This window comes from Centropristis striata, chromosome 20 (genome assembly GCF_030273125.1).
Source record: "Centropristis striata isolate RG_2023a ecotype Rhode Island chromosome 20, C.striata_1.0, whole genome shotgun sequence".
Taxonomy (NCBI): Eukaryota; Metazoa; Chordata; class Actinopteri; order Perciformes; family Serranidae; genus Centropristis; species Centropristis striata.
This window is the reverse complement of record NC_081536.1, coordinates 10,634,949-10,655,173: the sequence shown is the minus strand read 5'-3', so window position 1 is coordinate 10,655,173 and position 20,225 is coordinate 10,634,949. Positions and strand designations below refer to the sequence as shown.

Here is a 20,225-nt window from a genome sequence, read left to right as displayed (position 1 = left end):
ATGAGTACACAGTAAGTATTCCCACTGACATCACGCTTAATGACAGTTTTATAATCTCTTTCATGTTTCAGTGCTTTTGTTGTATTGTTCATCATGAGCCGCTGAGAGCTAGATTAGATTAGGTGTGACTGACTGTAGGGCGAATATCACTGTTTAATAGGCTGAGTTGATCAATGTTTGGCAGAGGCAAATCATTTAAACAGGTATGATAGAGTTATGATCAATAATAGATGAAGCCTGCCATGTTGATTAGTGTTTAAAAATGAATATATAGAATAGAACAGCCTCCGGCTCTATACGTGTCCTCCTTGATACAGCAAATTCAATGAATGAAAATGTAAATACACCTGGGCTAAAATGAAATATTATTGATGTCGCAGTATGGCCCACTGCATTATTTAAGTGCAGGAGATGCAATATGGTAGGCAAAATGTATGACAAAGTATCTTTTTAAATGACAAATATAAAGAGCAGAATGCAATAATGTACAACCTTGTAGATATAAACTCCAAATTCTGAAAATGTGGCATTCTGTTTTATTTTATTTTTTTACACAGCATCCCAACTTTTTTCGGAATCTGTCTTGGAATATTGTTTTTCTTCAAAGACGTTCTAAAAAGGGAAAAAATCCCAGGAAAAAAATCAAGGCATAATTATTTCAAATATGTTTCAATGAAAACAAGAATAACTATATAAAAATAATTATTCAGTCTCATATCACAAATAATATAATTATATTGTTTAAAATAATAATTTAATAGTTTTTTATTATTTTTTTCTTTAAGTATAGTGATCTTTTGCCTTACTAACACTCTTGCCATGTCATCTAAAACAGGACAGTGGGGTGTCGCTCATCATTTGACCATATTTTAATCTCTTTTTTGCATTAAAATATTGATATGAGTACGAAGAATCAAAGTGATTTTGTATGTTTTGTCTATATCCATCCAAAAGCACTCAGCCAAGTGGCATGAAAGCGTTACTGTCTGCTGTCCGCTGGCTTTTCGTGTTTAGTCTCACTTTTATAAGTTCATTAAATAGCAGTGGGCCCTGCTTTTTGTATCATTTCCCTGCAAAGTAGCAGATATTAAGGTTGACTAAATCTGACAGGCCTTTTATTCTGCTAAATTGGTAATTGGTTCATGATCCAAGACACCGCAGGGTAGAGTCCGAGGCGCAGTAAAGAGATAACATGTCAAAGTATCTACAGTAGTTAGTCGTGCATGACTGAACGTGAGATCAACTGCCCGCTGTTTGTCCAACCATCATATACCTGCGCAGTTTTTTTTTTGTCTGCCACAGAGTTCACACTGTGCTTTCTGCTTAATTTGAGCAAAACAGATGTGGACACGATCAGATCAGGCCGACAGACCTCTGAACGTGCCTCTGAAGCTCGTTACTTTGTGCAGTCATGGTACTGAAGATCCCAATCAGCATCAAAAGACTGTGATGTTTGTTTCTACCTGGCGGCTTTCTGTCCTTTCATTACGCCCTCGTAATATTCTAATTTTTTATGCAAATACAAACGCAGTCTTCCTGATGATGTACTGGAAAGGGATGTTGTTTGAATGCAGCTGAAAACCCATAGTCATGCTCTTTTTTTTTTGTTTTTTGGCCTTGATTTATTTATTTGTTTTTTCTTAATCCAATCACGGAACATGTTTGTTGATATATTTGGTTAATGCCAACAGTCTGATGCGTGGATCAGACAACTGTCTTTTCTTGTCGTCAAGCGATTTACCGCATAATTAGTCCCAAAATTTGATCCTTCAGTGGAACATGATCAGATGAGATGGCAGATTTCCCCCTCTAAGCCTCACTGTGAGGGAGGTCAGTCTTTCTAGGCGCACAGTCTGCTGCAGGAAACGGAGGCCAGCACAGGAAAGGAGGCACCAAACTAGTTTAGAAGTGATGATTTAAACATCCTCCCTATCAATGGCTGATGCATTGTATTGTCTAATGTACTAACATAAGCTATGTGTGAATCTGTTGTTGATGCATCACCTGCATTGCCTATTTGCAAATGATATAATCACCTCATTAGGACCACACTGCCAAAAGTAATGCCAGTTTTTAATTAAAAAGCGAGTTCCAGAACATTTTGCATCAGCTTTTTAAGCAAAATGAATGTTTCACAGCGTGCCGGCTTTACTTAAAACAGCTGATTCAAATACTTAAAATGCAATACAACAAGCATCACTTTTCTCAGTGTGGCGTCAGAACATTGTACTCATTGCCTCTTTGTTCCTTTATGGGCAACAAAGAGGGCATGCATTGTAATGAATACAGCTCAGAATACATTTGTCTAATTTAACAAAAGGCTCAGAATATTTTGGACTGGGGTAAAACCCCAAAAGAAATCCTGCAAAGATGAAAAACTGTTGAGGAAACTGTGGATCAATAGCATGTTATGTCCATGACCCCCCTCCTCTGTGGCTTTCTGATGGCTTACACATTTTTATTTTCATTTTGTTTTCTTTTTCTTTTTTCGGGGTGTGCAGGAGGGTGGGGGGAGGGAGGGAGCTGGTCTGATGGAGTGTTAGAGTCTTAAAAACAAACAAACGATGTGAGTTTATTTGCATGTTTGCTATGTGTCTACGCTGTGCTTTTCAAGCTCAATTAATACTTCCAACTCACCCTTTTATAAATTCGTTGCATTGTTCTATGCCCTAGAGTAAAGAACAAATTAAATACAAACTTGTGTGGTCTTTGTTTCTAGCCATGTACTGCAGTTGCTTCGAACATCCTGAAAAACATATGTAATAAGCTTTTGTTCTCAGAAAAGTCATGTTTAAGCCTAGCTTTCATATGAACCTCTATTCTGTCCCATAGAATATGGAATGATCGGAGAGCATACAGTAAAAAGTCAGCGGCCAAGATCAGTTCATGACACAAAGGCCCTGCAGGAGCAAGCTGAGTCTGCTAAATTTATGGCACAAACTGGTAATACCGTAGTTATGTTTCTTTACTTTATTTTGTTAACTAAACTTAATTTCATCATGCATGCTCTCTCTTGTACTGCACCTTTTAAGTGGAAATGTTTTTGCATTATTATTTTCTCCAACTCATTCTCTATTGCTACATATGAAGTAGGAAGATAAATTTCCCATTTCTCTATGAGTATTTACTTTGAATATAGAACATAATTGGGTTTTGGGGGTCTGTTTGTTTTATTGTCACATAGTGAGTTGGCAAGTGGATTACTCATACAGTATATTCATAGAACATTAATTAAACAGCAGTTTAAAACTAAGGCCCTGATGTAGTTAATCATTCCCTCCAAGGCATGATAAATTAAATGTCATTCGATGAAAAACCCACCCCTATAGCCAAATATGAAACACATACTTGGCAAAAGTTGAACTGATAGATGCTGCCCTTAGAGATAAAATGAGGCTATGTTGCTTAATCAACTGTAGCATCCACTAAATAAAAAAAATGAAATCATCTAAATGCACAATGACTCTTACAACATACCTCCTTAGCATTTTGAATAAAATAAAGTAAGTTTTGCTTTTATTATTTAGTATTTTCCTTTCTAGAAAACACTTTTTTCCCAGTGGGTGGGTTCAGATTTAGATTTTTTTTATTCTTTGTTTTGATTTTTTGGGAAATGTTTTAATTTTTTTCATGTGTTGTTCCATTTAAATTGCTGTCATTGTTTAAAAGAACACTCCTTTCATTACCATTTTAATTTGCGTCACACCATACATACACACCCGTACTAACATTGACTCATTAACACCACTTCATTTTACACACGCCGTAGGTATGTTGTTTCCCTGTCGAGTCGCATCGCTGTGCTTTTCTGTTTCTCATTCTCACACAATTTACTCTCCCTGTACTGCCTCATTTAACAAATTGATCCACCTTTCAGTCTATTTTATGATCTGCAAAATTAAGGGCAGGGTTTAGATTCCTATTTGGCTGAATCTATGTGTCATGCATACTATATATGCTGAGAAACTTAAATTCTAATACGATTTGATGACTTCCTATGACATAAATGTATTCAGAGCTGCAATTGAACCAATTTTCTCTTTGTATCAAATTATTCCTCTAAAGCCTCAAAGAAAATGAATACTTCACCTGAGGGTTTAACATAATCAAACATCAATTATTCGGTGACTACTCTGATGCAGGAAGTTGATTGTCTATCCACTTGTCGCCAATTAATTTATTCTTTTTTCATTTAGGCTACCATGGCTTTGGAAATCACCCCACTGCCTCATCATAATATACAGCTTTATTAAGCATTTTATGGCATTTGATATTTTTGGACAATTAAGATTGACAGGCTAAATGCTGTTTCTTCTAATTAATCTTTTTTTTTTCTCAAAACTCAAAAGAGATGTTGAGATAAATGTAACAACTATGATCCGTATATTTACTAATCTGCTACCAAATGTGATTATGTAATGACAATTTGACTGCATGCAGAGTTAAACTACTTCAAAGTCTGCATGCTAAAATGTCCTGGACAATAGAAACAGAACACATCATCATTCTGTGGCTAAAATAGCACTTTTTCTTCTGGGCGCTCACAATTTGAGTCTGCTTTGAGCCACATTCACACACATGAAAATGGCTGTGATCTGCTGAATAAAATCAGCTAACTTTCTCATTTTCGCTCCACCCCTGGGAGTTAAGAGGTTAAGATGGATTTGAAAATTATTTGAAACCATCGTCTAAAACACAGAATTATGCTCCGGCGTTGTCAAGGAAACTAGTATAGTTTTGCTGCAGTGCAAGGGAATCCACATCTCAAACCTCTTTCTGAACTAACACCCATTAAATTCCATTTTATTTTATTGTCTTTCTTGCATGTCACCATGTTCTTATGAAATTTTGTTTATGGTCTCACTTTGTTTATTATTGGGTTTCATTGAAATGCATGAATTATTTTTTTTAAGGATGAAGTGAATCAGTTAGATGTTACCCTAATGTCAACTGTTCATTCTTTAAAATCATAGCTACGCCTTCACTGTGATCTTTGCATAAATGCACATTTAAATTTGTGGTATAAAAGGCTGATTAATCTACACATCTCTCCCACACTATAAAGCATTGTTAATGCAACTACTCTCTGTGATTGCAATCACTTTATTGTGCTGCATACAAATGAAATCACCAGTCAGAAGAACTAAGCAGCCAATTCGGTATTTATCAAAGATCACATAAAAGGTAGCATAGACTGTACAATAGTGTTCTTGTAAATCTTAAAGCCCCCACTTCACCCCAACGTGACTCATGTTGGCCCCTCCCCCATTTGACTCAACCCCGCCCACCTTGCCCCACCCCGCCCCGTAAGCCCTGCCCGAGGACCATATTGCTGCATTTAACTAGTGTCACCCTTCTCCCACACAGGTGAATCAGGTGCAGAGGAGTGGTCCCAGTGGAGCTCATGCTCTGTAACATGCGGTCAAGGGTCGCAGGTGCGAACAAGAACATGTGTCTCACCATACGGAACACACTGCAGCGGCCCTTTAAGAGAATCAAGGGTTTGCAATAACACTGCCCCTTGTCCAGGTAGTGTTAGCCGCAGATTCTTGGATATTGATGTTTTGCTCATTTGTTGTTTATAGGACGAAATGTGCTGTTGTGTTTTAAACTTTTCAATGTGTCTATTTAAGAATGTATTACTGCAGTTATTATTATTAATCTAATGCTTTCTTTCTTTGATGTTATTTTGTGAATGTTGTTTTCCTTTTTTCCATTATCACTTTTGTGTTTTTCCATTTCATATAACTGTAAGGCAATTCATCAGCATTGAAATGGTTTAATGACATGTGGTTCTGCGTGGAGCTTGGGGAGCGGCAGATACTGATATGTTGTCAGCTTCATTTCCTTGAAGGTCAGCCGTGCATTTTAAAATAGCTTGGCAGCGTTTCTTCAAACACGCTGTAAGGCATTTCTTCCTCAACCCATGATGGCAGGGCAGATGAGTCACTGGCAGTCAGGTATCAGCATCAGATGCTTTTCTGACTGGTGATTGCAGCGCGCTAATGTTTGTCTGTACGCGTCTGGTAGGACAGCTCGCCGCTCTAAAACAAGTCACCGTTATGCATTTTCAGCATTGTTTACGCAGACAAGTATGTTGATTTAGTAATGAGATTCTGCGCTCATGTTTAGTCAAGATATTTGATGGCGTTGTTAAGTGTAGTGCTTTGGAGTCAGCCTTGCAAACTCTTAGGTAATAATTATGACTGCTAAAAAAAACGCTGCAAGCTTCATCCTCTGACATTCTGATCTATGATGTACTGTACTTCATTTTTAGATGTGGCATGTGTAAGTGGGAAGTTGGCAGTTTTCAAAAGGGACACTCTCTTACTGTGCGTGGACATTAGGAGCTAGGAAGAGCATGATTCATCTGAAAAGAACAGTTGCCTGAATACCAGTCTTGGTGTGACTCCTCTATGGCTATTAATATTTAGCTCAGACAGCATTAAAGCCCCTATTTCTCAAAGCTACACAGCCCAATTCCAGGTATATGCATTAATTTGCATGGAGAATAATTATTAATTCAGAGCCAGAACTTAAACAGCTGCCCATGTGAATTCATTATTGTCCTTGATTTATCTCAAGACCTACAGGTATTATGCATTTGCTCATTGCTAATTGTGGATCCAGAACTTTCTTTCACGTACTAATGCAGAAACACTTTACTGCATCACCAAAAATCTGGGCCATAAAACTCTGGGTCAACACATAAAGTAATTTTAACTTTCCTCACGAGAGTAAAAACTTTTCATCTTTCGAGCAAATAAGAGAGGGGGAGTTTTTAATCTTTAATATGTCACTATTCTTAATTTATTGTATTGTTTCATGTGTTTTTAAGTAGACTTTATCAAATGCAGTGTAGTCTCAAGGTGTTGTTAAATTGAATTGCTTGCAATATCTGAGAAATAATTGGGTTTTTTTGCTTTTTACTTACTTACTTATATTAAAAACCTATAGTGCTTGGATAACGGAATTCGTTTTTTCAAGTCATCCTAAAAATGATGCCGATATAGCCCTAACTTTACGTAGTTACTGTAGCAAACTGGTGCAAAAACAATCCCACCTGGCATGGTGCCACAACAAACACAGAGTCTATATCTAATATTCCAAAAGGCAGACGGATCGATTCACTCCCTTCAAAGTGTGAGTAGCATGCCAAGGTGGAAGGATACCTCCAAAAGAGAGTGTACTTAAATTAAAGACATGTCACTTCCAGTCTAAAAGGAGCCTTACCTTAAAATCACCATTGATGAAAACATCAACATCATTGATGAACAATGGATCAGGCGCTGCAGGCTGACATCAAGCATGCTGGTAGAAAATCTGGGCGTCCATACAAAAAGTGATGCCTGCTCGTCCAACACAATGCATCTGCCAAAATATAATACCACATCTGCTTAACCAAATATCCCTGAGTCGCCCCCTTTTTCAACCCAACCAATCACACCTGTGGCCATTTATTTGACCTTTTTTTTTCTCTTCTGACTTCTGATGTAGTTATTTCTAACATTATCCATTGTATTATAAATATATGTAATATGATCTAAATACTTTTTGGTTACTTAAAAGCAAACAATGAAAATATTGCACCGTATTCTAAAAAAAACAATTAAAAAAAAAACTGTTTAGTTCCACAAATAATCTTTTTTTTTCGCTCTTTAAACAATTTCAATGCAAATAAAATGCATTTTGCATATTCCGTCTTTACAGTTCAAATAAAATTACCCTTACAAAAACAATACTGGCACAAACCACAGGTGTATTATGTGTATTTTACAATATGTAGGATGCTATTTTCTTTCATGTGAGTTTTTATTGCTGCTGTTTTTTAATCAAAGGTCACATGGAGGACTTTGCTCTTAAAATGCAAGAAGGATACTTACTCAAGATACCTAAAAAACAAGAAGATACCTAAATTAAAGACACGTCACTTCCAGTCTAAAAGCAGCCTTACCGTAAAACACCATTGATGAAATCATCAACATCATCGAAGAACAATGGATCAGGCACTGCAGGTTGACATCAAGCATGCTGGTAGAAATTCTGGGCATCCATACAAAAAGTGATGCCTGCTCATCCAACACGATGCATCTGCCAAAATACAATAACACATCTGTTTTACCAAATATTACCGGAGTCATGCCCTTTTTCAACCCAGCCAACTGCACCCGTAGCTATTTATTTTACCTTTTTTTTCTTTTAACTTCTGGTGCAGCTATTCTGCAGGATGAAGGCAGTCCAGTCATATTTGACATTTCTACAGTCCAGAATTTACATCCAGTGCCAACGTTCAGAGCCAATACAAAATCAGTTTTAACTTTAGCACAGAATACAGCATGATGAGGTCCGTATCAGCATTCAGCATTGTATAACGATCTCAGTTATTCAACACAAGATGCCCTGTCCTCATTAAAACACTGCACGCTTATACAGAAACATCTGGAGTAAAACTGATATGGCAAGCATGGTTGTGATGTGATTCCTTCCTGTCATGGATGCTTCACTTTCAAATTGGGTAGACTTTGTTTGATTTGAGTTAATATTAATTATTTCTGAGAACATAAATTTCACAATGAGTGGTTTGGTTGGGGTGGGTTTTTCCCCCCTACATTTTCATTTAAACTAATTATTGCACCAGTCAGTGTGAAAACTCTTGATAAGGCCAGATTACTTTAAAATATAGTTTGCCACTGAATACAAATTACATGGAGATGCTTGTAAATATCAAGCATTGCATAACAAAGAAATATAATCTAATCTGAATACTTTTGTAGAACTTAAAGCAGACATAGAAAATATTGCACCTTATTCAAAAACTCAGACACAGCCGCAAACAATAGTTCCACAAATTGTCTTTTTTTCCTCTCTCTCTCTCTTTAAACAATTTAAACGCAAATAATCTGCATGTTAAACCTTTACAGTAAAAATGAAATTACCCTTACAAAACGAGTACTGGCACAGAGCACAGGTGTACTGTGTGTATTCAACAATATGTGGGATGCTAATTCTTTTTTATTGTTATCTGATAACGTAACCATTTGCTATCAACAAGTTAGAAAATACTGCAAATTTACCCCTACAAATATACTTATTTTATACTCCACGCTATTAAACCCTACTGCCATCAAAAACAAACAGAAAAACATAGCCTACCTTTAAACTTGGGTGGGATGCTTCTTTCGTGTTTACGAACACAGCTAGCTTAATTAACACGTCTTAGCTTGTTAAATTAGCTAGGTGATGCAAACAATTCGTTACCTGCCCGAGCATGCGCAGACGCGTCTGTCAGACACCTTCCTACTCGACAGGATGCAGCGGCGGATTTCTTTCAAAATATGACGCTAGCTGTCTTCATTGCATATCGTCACCCTGTTAAAATAATTAACTAACTATTTTTTTCAAGTTTTGCAGGACACAAAAAAATTCACAAAGGATGGCTATTGGCATAGTAATAACACAGTGTGTAAATTATGTAACTTAAGAGAAATAAATGTCTTAGGCAAAAAACATTTTAGGCAAACATGCCTTTGTGACTTAAGCAAGCTATGTTAACACTTTATTTTGAAGGTGTCTATATAAGAGTCACACAAGGCTGTCAGAAACATGACATGACAAGTATCATGAGCATTAATGTTACTTCAAAGTGTCATTAATGATCATGACACATCCCATGTCATGTTGATGACACGCTCATGTCACTGTTATGTAGACACCTTAGAGTAAAGTGTTACCAATATTAGTGTCAACAATAAAACACTGATAAACTAAACTGATAACTAAACAATCTCCCTCTAGCTCTTCTTTGCTGGGTTCTTATCTGATGCCTATGAATGTGGCAAATTGTCTAAGAAGTGATGATCTTAAAGGGGTAAAATCACATGATCTGATCAACTGAGGATGTAGGCGATTTTACCATAGGTGGCCAACATTATAAAGAGATGATTTAGGCAAAAAAAACTATTTTGACAAAAAATTACTTAGGCGATTATTTTAACAGTGTGACAATATGCCGCTTATGTGCAAAGGTATGTTTTTTGGATACATTTGTTGGATGTGGTTTTGCCACTCGATTTACTGGCACTAATACATAACAATAGAATAAAATCAAAAGCAGGATAGCTTGAACATGCAACAACACTTTTTCCATTTTAATTTAATATTGCAGATTGCTTCAAATTAATGAAAGGTTTTATTTTGGCTGTACTTAACACCTAAGCTAACTTAGTTGGTATGCAGGATGTGATGTGTTTACTTACAATAAATGAAGGAAAAAGTGAGCCATTAGCATAAACAGCAGTAGCTTTCATGGAAACAAAGTATAGGCACCCAGCAGGCTGTTGCCTACAAAATAATTTATCAGCAGAAAACACTTTGAGGTTCAGTCTACAAAATAATACATTTACTGCCAAATGTGATCATAAAGAGGATGCCTGATTTAATTCAAAAGAGAAAGAAAAAAAGAAACCAGTTTTGCTTAGAACTTAAACTCAATCATACTAGATGCTGTTAATCATTAGAGCAAACCCAAGAAGAATAAAAAACATTAAAAAGGGGGGGGGGGAGTCCTATGTTTTATTTTTAACCAATTAAACATGCTCCTAATACATTAAGATGTGTTTTCTGTTTACACATACATGTAAAAAGATACAATTTTGATAGTAACCTGATAACTTAATATTAATAAATGGATGCATTTAAATATTTAATAGAATATTGTATAGAATAGTCAAATGCATTTATTGAAGACTGCAGTAGATTTCAGTTACTGGAGAGGCAAACCTTTTGCATTTCCAAGTGTCATTGTTTGCATCGTGCAAATGTAAGAACCAAGGGCAATATCATGCACTTGACCTGCAGCTTATGATAAGATAGATTGTATTGTTTTTATTAGAAAGAAGCTCAAACAGTTAATTGTATAGTGAATACAGTAGGATACAAGAGGTAGGCTAACAAGTTAAAACGGCAAAACCTCACTGGAATGGTATTAATTAAATCGACTAAATCCCATTTTACCAGAAATCAATGGAAACATTCTTGGCAAAGGTATTTGCTTTGTCCATCACCTTGTGCCGGTCCAAGAATGTAACCTCGCACAGCCCAGTACGATTGCTCATGGCCGTCCCTGTAAATCATGGCTGCAGTTCAGATAAAAAAAACACACACACAAAAGTAGAGTCCTATTCCATCACTGCTACAGTAGCTTTGGTGACTGCCTGCTTTGAACTCGAAATTTTCAAAGTAAGTGCTTCGGCCACCACGGGACACTTAGCTAAGAGCATCAAAGTGGCGCCTAGAGGCAGTGGCTGGGACAGACGGTAGCTCCGCCTTGTGGCAGACCATCAGCTTGATCCCAAGATCCAACTACAACTGATCCTGAGATCCAACTGGTACTTTAAGCCTCTGTACAAGCCGTGGACAGTGAGGAACCATATTCAAAGTAGTCATCATACATACATTTTGAATAACATTTTCAATCAACAGATGATAAAAAAAACACCAGATTTGTTGTTTGCACTGCCAATCTCCATTTATTAGTTGCTTGATTAAAATTAATATATTTCATTAAAAGCAATTACATTTAATTTGTCTTTCACTCGACACAGTCACATCAGCCTTTTATTCCTATTGCACTTCCTGTGTGCCTTTGTAGCTGGTTAGAAAACAAGGATTCCGCAGCATATCTTCAGTATGCACACACTCCTGGTGCCAAATAACATTTCCGGTGTGATTTGGGTTTGATAGCCTACAATTCCCATACCCATAAAGTTCATTACAGAGCCTTCAGTCCTGTCAGTCAATGCACTTTATTACTGGGATTAAGAAGCCAACAGTTACTCTGGAAACTAAAAACGCAGGTTAAACTTTTACATTTTGACTTTGTTCATCATTTGATATTGTACGTTTAGGAACACTGCCACTGCCAAGGCAAGACAGGAGGTGTCTTATGTGTGACTCTCAAATTCCCATATTTTCCCCTCCGCAAAACTTTAAGCCAAAGCAAATATCCCCTGCAGTTCAATAAAGACTCCCCATCTGTTAACTAGAACCCAGTTATACTCGACGCAAACCACGATGCAAGACAAATGATGCCGTTTGCCAACTATTGTCTAAATTATTTTGAGTTCAAAAGTTGCACTTTTACAGAAAACACCAAGTGATATTTGGAATAATGTTATTATGAATTATGTATTCTGATAAGCAGCTAAAATTAGGAATATGTCAAATTGATCAATAGCATTACAATTGTGTGATAAATGTGCCTGAAAATGATGTGTAGTGTTTTTGAATAAACAGGCAAATGCAGAAAATGATTAAAAACTCAAAGCAAACGTATCCTTCAAATTAAAGGTTATTGAAAATTATGTTCATCCATAGATCAAAAATGTATTTTACTAATTAGGTTTTTATGTCCTAAGCGTCCAAACATAAAAAATATGCCACATGAGATTTAGAATCATTTTTGGATTAATTAATTAAGACAAGAAAAATAGTTTAACATTAATTGCTACATCCTTTGAGGACACACCATATGAAATATATCAGTAAACATTTTGATGTATTTCCTGTTGGATTTGGGCTGTCTAGCCTTTTATTTAGTGTGATTTGCCATTTCATTACCGGTCACAAAATGTGAGCATTTATTCCGAGCTCTGGAATCAGGTTACGGGCTGTCTGCTTTGTGTATTTGTGATTAGTTGGTGTAACGACAGATTTGCAGAACCATTGTCAGCCAGCATTAAGCTGCAGCTCCACAGCTATTAGATTCCCAGTCAACCAGGAAGACTCAACAAACCTGCTGCTCTTCACCCACACCTTGAAAGTCAGGATTGTTGCTATTGTTTATTGAAAGTTCCACGAGAAAGATTGGCATATTTATCATATTATCTTTCTATATGAAGCATTGTCAGCGGGGGTCGCATTTATTGTTATTGTGTTAAATCTCCAGAGGTGATTGAAGCTTGTGGCTGAGGCTTTGTGAAGCCCCACAACAGTGTCTGTGTGCTCAGTGTTTCATCTAGTTTTGTTGCTGATTATTTTTGATTGATTTTATTTCATTTATGGCTCAGTACAGTGCAGTTTGTTATGGGTTTTGTTTATGCTATAGCAGAGACAGAGACATTGATTAGACCTGACGCCTTTTCTGTGCCCGCAGTACACGGTGTATGGGAGGAGTGGTCACCGTGGAGTCTGTGCTCATTCACATGTGGCAGAGGTCACCGCACTAGGACTAGGATGTGTGCCCCTCCCCAGCATGGAGGCAGGGCCTGTGACGGACCTGAGACCCAGACTAAGCTTTGCAACATAGCCCTATGCCCAGGTATCGTCTGTTTGCTCTCTGAGAATATTCAAAAATACAATATTATTCCTGAAGGCATGATAATGAGAGGAATGTTAAAGGTAAATGATGATAAAGTCATTTCAAGCGATCAATTATTGAGAATGGTAGCAATTTACCCTACATCTATATATAATCTCTAATCAATACAGTACTGCAAAGGTGAGTAAAAAATGAATGGAAGCCTGGTTTGTAAAGTGAAAGTGCTTACACAATAATGTGGTTTAGGAAACCCTGTTGAGAGTCAATACTGTAATACTGACGTCAAAATCACTTACCCGCAATTGCCTGTGAATGGTAAGCAGATTAGTGATGATGAGTTTTTCCACACAGTAAATGTTAGCTTTGCTCTGGTAACAGACTCACTGAAAACCACTCAATCCCAAATGCTTTCCCTCTGCCCAGACAAGGAAAATGGAAGGCAGCTAACAAATAGATTCTGCAGTTTGTGCCTTTGGCATTTAAATAATCTAAATCTAAATGTGAGGACATTCTACAAAAACACTTTTTATCTGTTATTCTTCTTATGCCTTTGGCTATGCTGGGAAATTCTAACCAGAGTAAAAAAAAAACAGCAGTACAATTCTCCAAAATCTACAAGTAGTCATGTCATTTTTTCTGTCTTTCAATCTGAGAGAGAATAGTGATCTGAATATCTCCTCCCATTTCTGTCTGCCCTCTTTTTCCCTTCACATGGGACATGCTTGTTGGGTTGTGGTTGGTGCCTCAGTGGACGGACAGTGGCAGGAGTGGAGCTCTTGGAGCGATTGCTCGGTGACCTGTGCCAATGGCACTCAGCAGAGGACCAGGCAGTGCTCAGCGGCCGCCCATGGGGGATCTGAGTGTCGCGGTCACTGGGCAGAAAGCAGAGAGTGCCATAATCCTGACTGCACAGGTAAAATCCTGAGCCTCTTAATTCTATATCCGCTTTGATGTCTAAATTTGAAATCATGATTTGAAATGGGGGGGAAAAAGAAGAGACAAAAAAGCAACCCGTCCCATATTGTCGGCATCATCATTACAATCACGAGTACCATAATCAGAACTATCTAATTTAGATAGAATATGCATCCTGATTTTACTGAGCTGTTTCTGTAAAAGCTCAGCTGTTAGGATCAGAGCTGTGTTGTAAGAATCAAGAATAATGTTTAAGACCATGCTCTATCAATTGGATTTGTAAAATCCATTTAGATGTACTGTATGCCTTTCACATAATTCAGGGTTAGCTGTCCAAACTGTCCGTCAACATCATAGATGTATTAGAGGCTCAAAGATGTCAGCTTAGTGGTCTCCATCAGGCTTTGAATTGTCTGATCACATGAAGGGCCCGAGCACTCTCATAATCTCCTGATGCAATTTTCACTGCAGCAGCCTAAAACAGCTGGGTTTCTTTTTCTGTTTTTCACTGGTATGTGTGTGGCAAAGAGATTCCTTTGAAATTTCTGAAAGTCAGACGAAATGTTGTGTAACCAGTCAACCGTATGCTCTCTTGGACCACTAGAACGGCGGCTTGTGAAGGCGCATCACCAATTTGTGCTTATGGTAATGAAGCAGGCACTGCCGTTGTTGCCTCACAGTGAGAGGACGCATTATACAATTTATTCATCTAATGAGGCCTACCTATTTAGCAATTATTATTTGTTTCCAAGGTGAGAGATCAAGCATTAGCGAGGCAACACAAGCCTTCATTTAACAAGTCAGGACGTTGTCCATGACTGCTGCTTGAGGCGTTGCCCTGCTTTGAAGAACACAAAGTACCAGTTCATGGCAAACTCCCAATATGTGATCCAAATATATCAAATAGATCTTTGAGAAATTTAACATGCTGCAAGGCAATAGGTATCATTTGAAAAAAATGAAACAAAACAGAAGAAAGCACAAAAAACGGACTAATGACTACAATAAAGGCCTGTGCAGGATTTGAATCAATGTTATGTGTTTCGAAATTGAAAGCATTTTTCGAGGACTGCTGGCACAATGAGCTCTTTGAAAACACATGAGCATGCATCTGTCTGAGGAATCAGCTGCTCTGATGTGGAGCCGAGGCTCCACTATCCATGGGATTTGATCAATGTCTCGCAGAAAGTTTTAGCCAACAGGTCACAGTGGTTTCTGTTTTTTTGTCTCCTCCTGAAGCAATGCTGACAGAGGTTAGTTGTAGGACACGAAATAGCCGCGCACGTGTGAAGGAGGGGCAAGCTGAGGTTAAAACGAGAGTGGAGGAGTGTGTTTCCCGCTCACAGGGTGTTGTACCTTTCCGTTCAGACAAGGGCATGTGATTTACTACACCGCTGAAGGGGAGCATCTGTTTTTTTGTCTAATGCACAATTTAACAGTGTTCATTACAAGGGCATAAAACATGCTGCTGGTTTTGGAAACTTCAGCATAAATGCCTTTTAATATTGGCAAAGTGAGGCGAATAATCACCGCTCACAGAGCAGCTTCTTTAGCCATAAAACACACATTCTCCTGATTATTCAAAGTAATTTTCTTCATGTTTTTGGGAATATTACCAACAATCTGCATCTACAAACTGAAGAAATAAATGTAATCAAAAATAAATTAATAAAACGGCATATGATTAAATTTGCACACATTTGGTGTAACATTTTGATTGGATTCTGTTGTTTTTTAAGCCTTCTGAGAGTATGTTTCTAACCAAGGATGATTCTGTTCTAGCTAACGGCCAGTGGAATCCTTGGGGTCCGTGGAGCGGCTGCTCTAAGTCCTGCGATGGCGGATGGCAGAGGCGAGCCCGGGTGTGTCAGGGGGCAGCGCAGACCGGGCACCAGTGTGATGGCAACGGAGAGGAAGTCAGAAAGTGCAGTGACCAGCGCTGTCCAGGTGAGCCAAAGGATAATAAGACTTAAATCTGAATGAAAGTGAGATGATTATCTCTGCAGAGAGAGGACGACATGTTGCATAACAATAACAGAGCCTGAAGAGGAGATGCAGATAAGTAGATACAGAGGAGGGAGTATGAATATATTCCAATAAATTAAGTCATTGAAATAGTGGTGAGATGCTGCAGCAATGTAAGTATGATCAAAGCTTATTGCAAGATTTTCAAAATAATCTCTTTTTTGAAGTGGAGTCTTAAATGTAAAGTCACTTAATACTTCCATTCTTTAAAGTCAAGAAAGCTATAATCCACAAAAACATTTATTATGATTAGTATTCTAATCATGTAGCACCTAAACACAAAAGTTGTGATTAGAGAAGAGGATATATTTTATCATAATCCTAAAGCAGCTAATGCTCATATTCACCAGCACTGTTCTGCTTTGATCTCCTATATTTCCATACCGTCTTGTATACAATATGAAGAAAACATTGCATCATATTTGAAATCCTGAAAAGCTCTTTAGTATGTCATAGTTACACTTGCACCACTTTGATTTTCAGCGCCATATGAGATATGTCCCGAGGACTATGCAGTGTCAATGGTATGGAGAAGGACGCCTTCAGGAGAACTGGCCTTTAATAGATGCCCACCCAATGCCACAGGTAAGAACATGAGCAATATCTTTAACGTCTTGATGCATCTTTTGTTATCACTGGCTAATTTTAAAATGGTATAGTGTGCACTGATGAAATTCATAGATGTGTTTGATAAATATGTTGCCTGTCACTTCACAATAATGGTCACTATGCAGTTTTACAATTTTGTTATAGTGTCAGTATTTAAAATACACATTAATCGACCAAATCGTGTGTGCTAAGAATTAGTTTTGTCCAGGACAGCCCTAAATCTGTGTAAAATTGGTAGATTTCAACCAACATAACACACTGTTCTTTAGTAAAGTGGTTGTCAACAAGGCTTTTTCTTTTTAAAGGGCCAGTTCAGCCTGAAATCAAAAATACATATTTTTCCTCTCACCTGTAGTGCTATTTATCAATCTAGATTGTTTTGGTGTGAGTTGCCGAGTGTTGGACATATTGGCAGTAGTGATGTCCGCCTCCTCTCAAATATACAGTAATGGAACTAGATGACACTCAAAAACACTCTGAAAAACTCAACCGACCTTGTAGAGAGCAGTTTCATGTCCAAAACAGTACTAGAAAGAAAATTGTTCATACAAGAAAATTCTGCACACTAAGATGTGTGGATTCTTGAAAATAAGCGGTCTAGATTAATAAATAAAGAGGTAAGTATTTTTTATTTTGAGATGAATTGTCCCTTTAAGTCCCCTGCCTGAGCTTTGCATGGTGTTTAAAGTCACCATAACATCATGATAATAAAACTAAATCTGGTGCCGAAATTGTGTTTCTCCATCTGAGGAGAAAGCGCATATCCCTTCATCCCATTTCCACATGCAGTGATGTAACTCTTGGCTACACCCGTCAGTACACAGCATGTGCAGCGGTTGGAAAAAATGGTAACTGTGATTCTGAGAGCATTGTTGGAAGTAAAGCGCACAGAGGTCTGTTTTCAGACGTTAGGCAGAAGCTTTAATATGTGCACGGAGGAGAGAGCATTAGAGCAGAGCATGTGAGTTCTCCAACAGGGTGAGACTAACACTCAGCTCTTGAAAAGAAGAAAAAGGGGGAGAAAGAGGATGAGAAGGATGCAACCTCTGTTAAAGCTGCTGTGATACAGGTGTCTTTTGTTCTTGTTGAAGGTCAGTTTGCTAACAGACAACAAGACAATGAAACACCGTTGGGTGCAAAAGTTACAGGTTGGTTTGACACTGTGGGCTGTTGTAAAAGTTTAAACAGTCTAAGGGGCTCTGGATTGACATTTCTTCCACAACCATAAAATGGCTAGCTGGCAAACTAGATGTAGCAGCAAACACGCTGTCATTCACAGATGGCTTACCTGCGGCAAAGTTACGCCGAGCGAGATTTACTAGCATGACATTAGCTTTCTGGCTTGACATTAGTTTTATGGCTAATAACTGTTTGGCACTACGAAGCTATTTCCAGCCCACAGTGAGGGCTTTTTGTGTTTTTTCTTCCCCTGTTTCTCCGTGTGATGTTGATGGAAATTTAATTCACCTTTGCTGATTAAGAATTTCACTTACACCAAGAGGTGTCTTCATGTGCCAGATTCAGGTCCGTCAGTCAGGGTGAGACTGTTGTCGCCTTAATGCAGCCGAGCTAATTAGTGTTCTTTACTGAGCAGTATCACATTAATAAATCACAGTAATTATATTTCAAAAAAAGATTGTTGTGAACCCTGGACATTAATGATTCATCTATTTCACTTTTTTTGTATATGAAACTGAATTTGGATGCTGTTAAAGGGGTTGCACTGGCTGCTGTAATACAGACATGTTTGCCATTACTTTAGTCTTTGTACTGTTTGTGATCAACACATGTAGCATTTTATAATAAATCAGACCTGAGTTCTTTGCGTTTATCAGTTAGTGGACTCTGTAGATGTGTATGGATGCACAGGAATTCACATGGCAGAGGACTAGGGGCCATATTCATAAATCTATGTAGATTAGAACTAAAACTGCACATAGACACAAAGACAGAAATGTCTCCAGGCATTAATTTTGCAAGGTAGTTCCACCCTAAATCATACCTTGCTTTATCATCTATTTTTACTTTAAATGGGACCATAACTTTCAAAATAAACATCATGCTGTATTGAAGAAGACTTAAAACTAGCAATCGAGACCATTAACTCGTTAGGAAAGTCTTTACTGAGGTAATGAATCAAAAAAACAAATAGGCTCGTTTTCTCGTTGACTTTCATTCAATTAGACCTCTTTTTGCAACCAATGGAGTTGCCCCCTGCTGACCATTAGAAATAATGCAGGTTTTGGGTACTTCCTAATCGAATATTCAGAGGTTACCAGTGGATGTAGAAATGTCTGAAAGTTGTGCCTCTTTCCACCACCAATAGACCTGTCAATGACAAATACGACAAAAACTCAAAAATAATGTTTTATCAGAAGCTTGTATCTCTTACCCTTTATCCCATGGTCACATTTTTAGTACCCACAGCTTATCTCATTTAAAACATGCATATGCCTGGTCCTAAGTCTTGTGCATATTCTTACTGCACATCCTTTCTTATAAATACTAGCTTATGTGTGAGAAAAGGCATACGCATGTTTTTTGTGCATACACATCATTTATGCATCCTTTAATGCCTGTGCAGCAGAAGACGGGTGTCATGATAAAAGGGTGAAATAACAGATAGCAGGCATATTTCATGTTTAAGCGCAGTGCATTCCCCTGTCAGAGCCGGCTGTGTCCACTGGAAAGAAGACTGTGATGGACAACAGTTCAGGTCAGGTCAAGTTTATTTGTAAAGCCATTAATCACAGTTCCAGTGTCAGCGAGGTCCACAGAGCCCACATTATGAACCTATAAATGAAAACAACACCTCCCAACCTTTGACCTGTGATTAGATCAAGGTTAAACTAACAAAACCCTTAATGAGAAAATGTGAAAAGAAACCCAAACCCCTCACGGACAGATCTCCTCCTTCCAGGGCAGCGAGACATGTAATGGCTGCTGAGAGCGGGTAAACAAAGATGAAATATTGATCACCAGCAGCAACATAACAAAATGTGCGACATGCATGCAGTAAGAGACTGCTTGGGTGAGGCGTCCGAATGTGTTATGGGTGCATCAGCGCCTACTCAGCTGTAGCCACTGTCGTCATCAAGGTCATAGTAGGAACAGCACCCAGTGCAGGGGCGTCAGCACCGCCTCGGTCATCGCCGATGACAACTGCCACCAGAGGCGAGAAGGGAGGGAAAAGTCGAGAGGATACGCACACGCAGCAGATGAATTTGTTCGCTTTGTATCACTCAAACAAAGGTTCATTCATTGGTAAACACACAGAGTACATTTACAGCAGCCTTCTGGCAAGGCTAGAGCAAAACACAAGCAGAACAAAAATTAAGAAAATGCTTTTAAGTTTCTG

The 20,225-nt window shown here is 38.1% G+C and overlaps 1 protein-coding gene and 1 long non-coding RNA gene across 9 annotated transcripts in view; one reads left to right on the top strand and one right to left on the bottom strand.

Annotated features, from left to right (window-relative positions):
* The window catches only part of LOC131993878 (uncharacterized), a 39,944-nt gene extending 30,555 nt beyond the window's left edge, over positions 1–9,389 (bottom strand). Inside the window, exons 1-3 of one of the 2 annotated variants that reach the window (XR_009396356.1) lie at positions 9,154–9,389; positions 7,955–8,091; positions 7,234–7,371 (exon numbers count right to left, since the gene is read on the bottom strand). This is a non-coding gene — a long non-coding RNA (uncharacterized LOC131993878). The remainder of the gene's footprint in view (positions 1–7,233; positions 7,372–7,954; positions 8,092–9,153) is intronic. The other variant, XR_009396355.1, reaches the window with a different exon arrangement.
* Positions 1–20,225, top strand: part of adgrb3 (adhesion G protein-coupled receptor B3) — a 133,180-nt gene that overhangs the window by 50,529 nt on the left and 62,426 nt on the right. For 6 of the 7 annotated variants that reach the window (XM_059359944.1, XM_059359940.1, XM_059359938.1 and 3 more), the window contains exons 3-8: positions 2,833–2,943; positions 5,368–5,529; positions 13,154–13,318; positions 14,067–14,231; positions 16,016–16,180; positions 16,742–16,843. In XM_059359944.1, coding sequence (XP_059215927.1) covers positions 2,833–2,943; positions 5,368–5,529; positions 13,154–13,318; positions 14,067–14,231; positions 16,016–16,180; positions 16,742–16,843 — 870 coding nt within the window. The remainder of the gene's footprint in view (positions 1–2,832; positions 2,944–5,367; positions 5,530–13,153; positions 13,319–14,066; positions 14,232–16,015; positions 16,181–16,741; positions 16,844–20,225) is intronic. The other variant, XM_059359943.1, reaches the window with a different exon arrangement.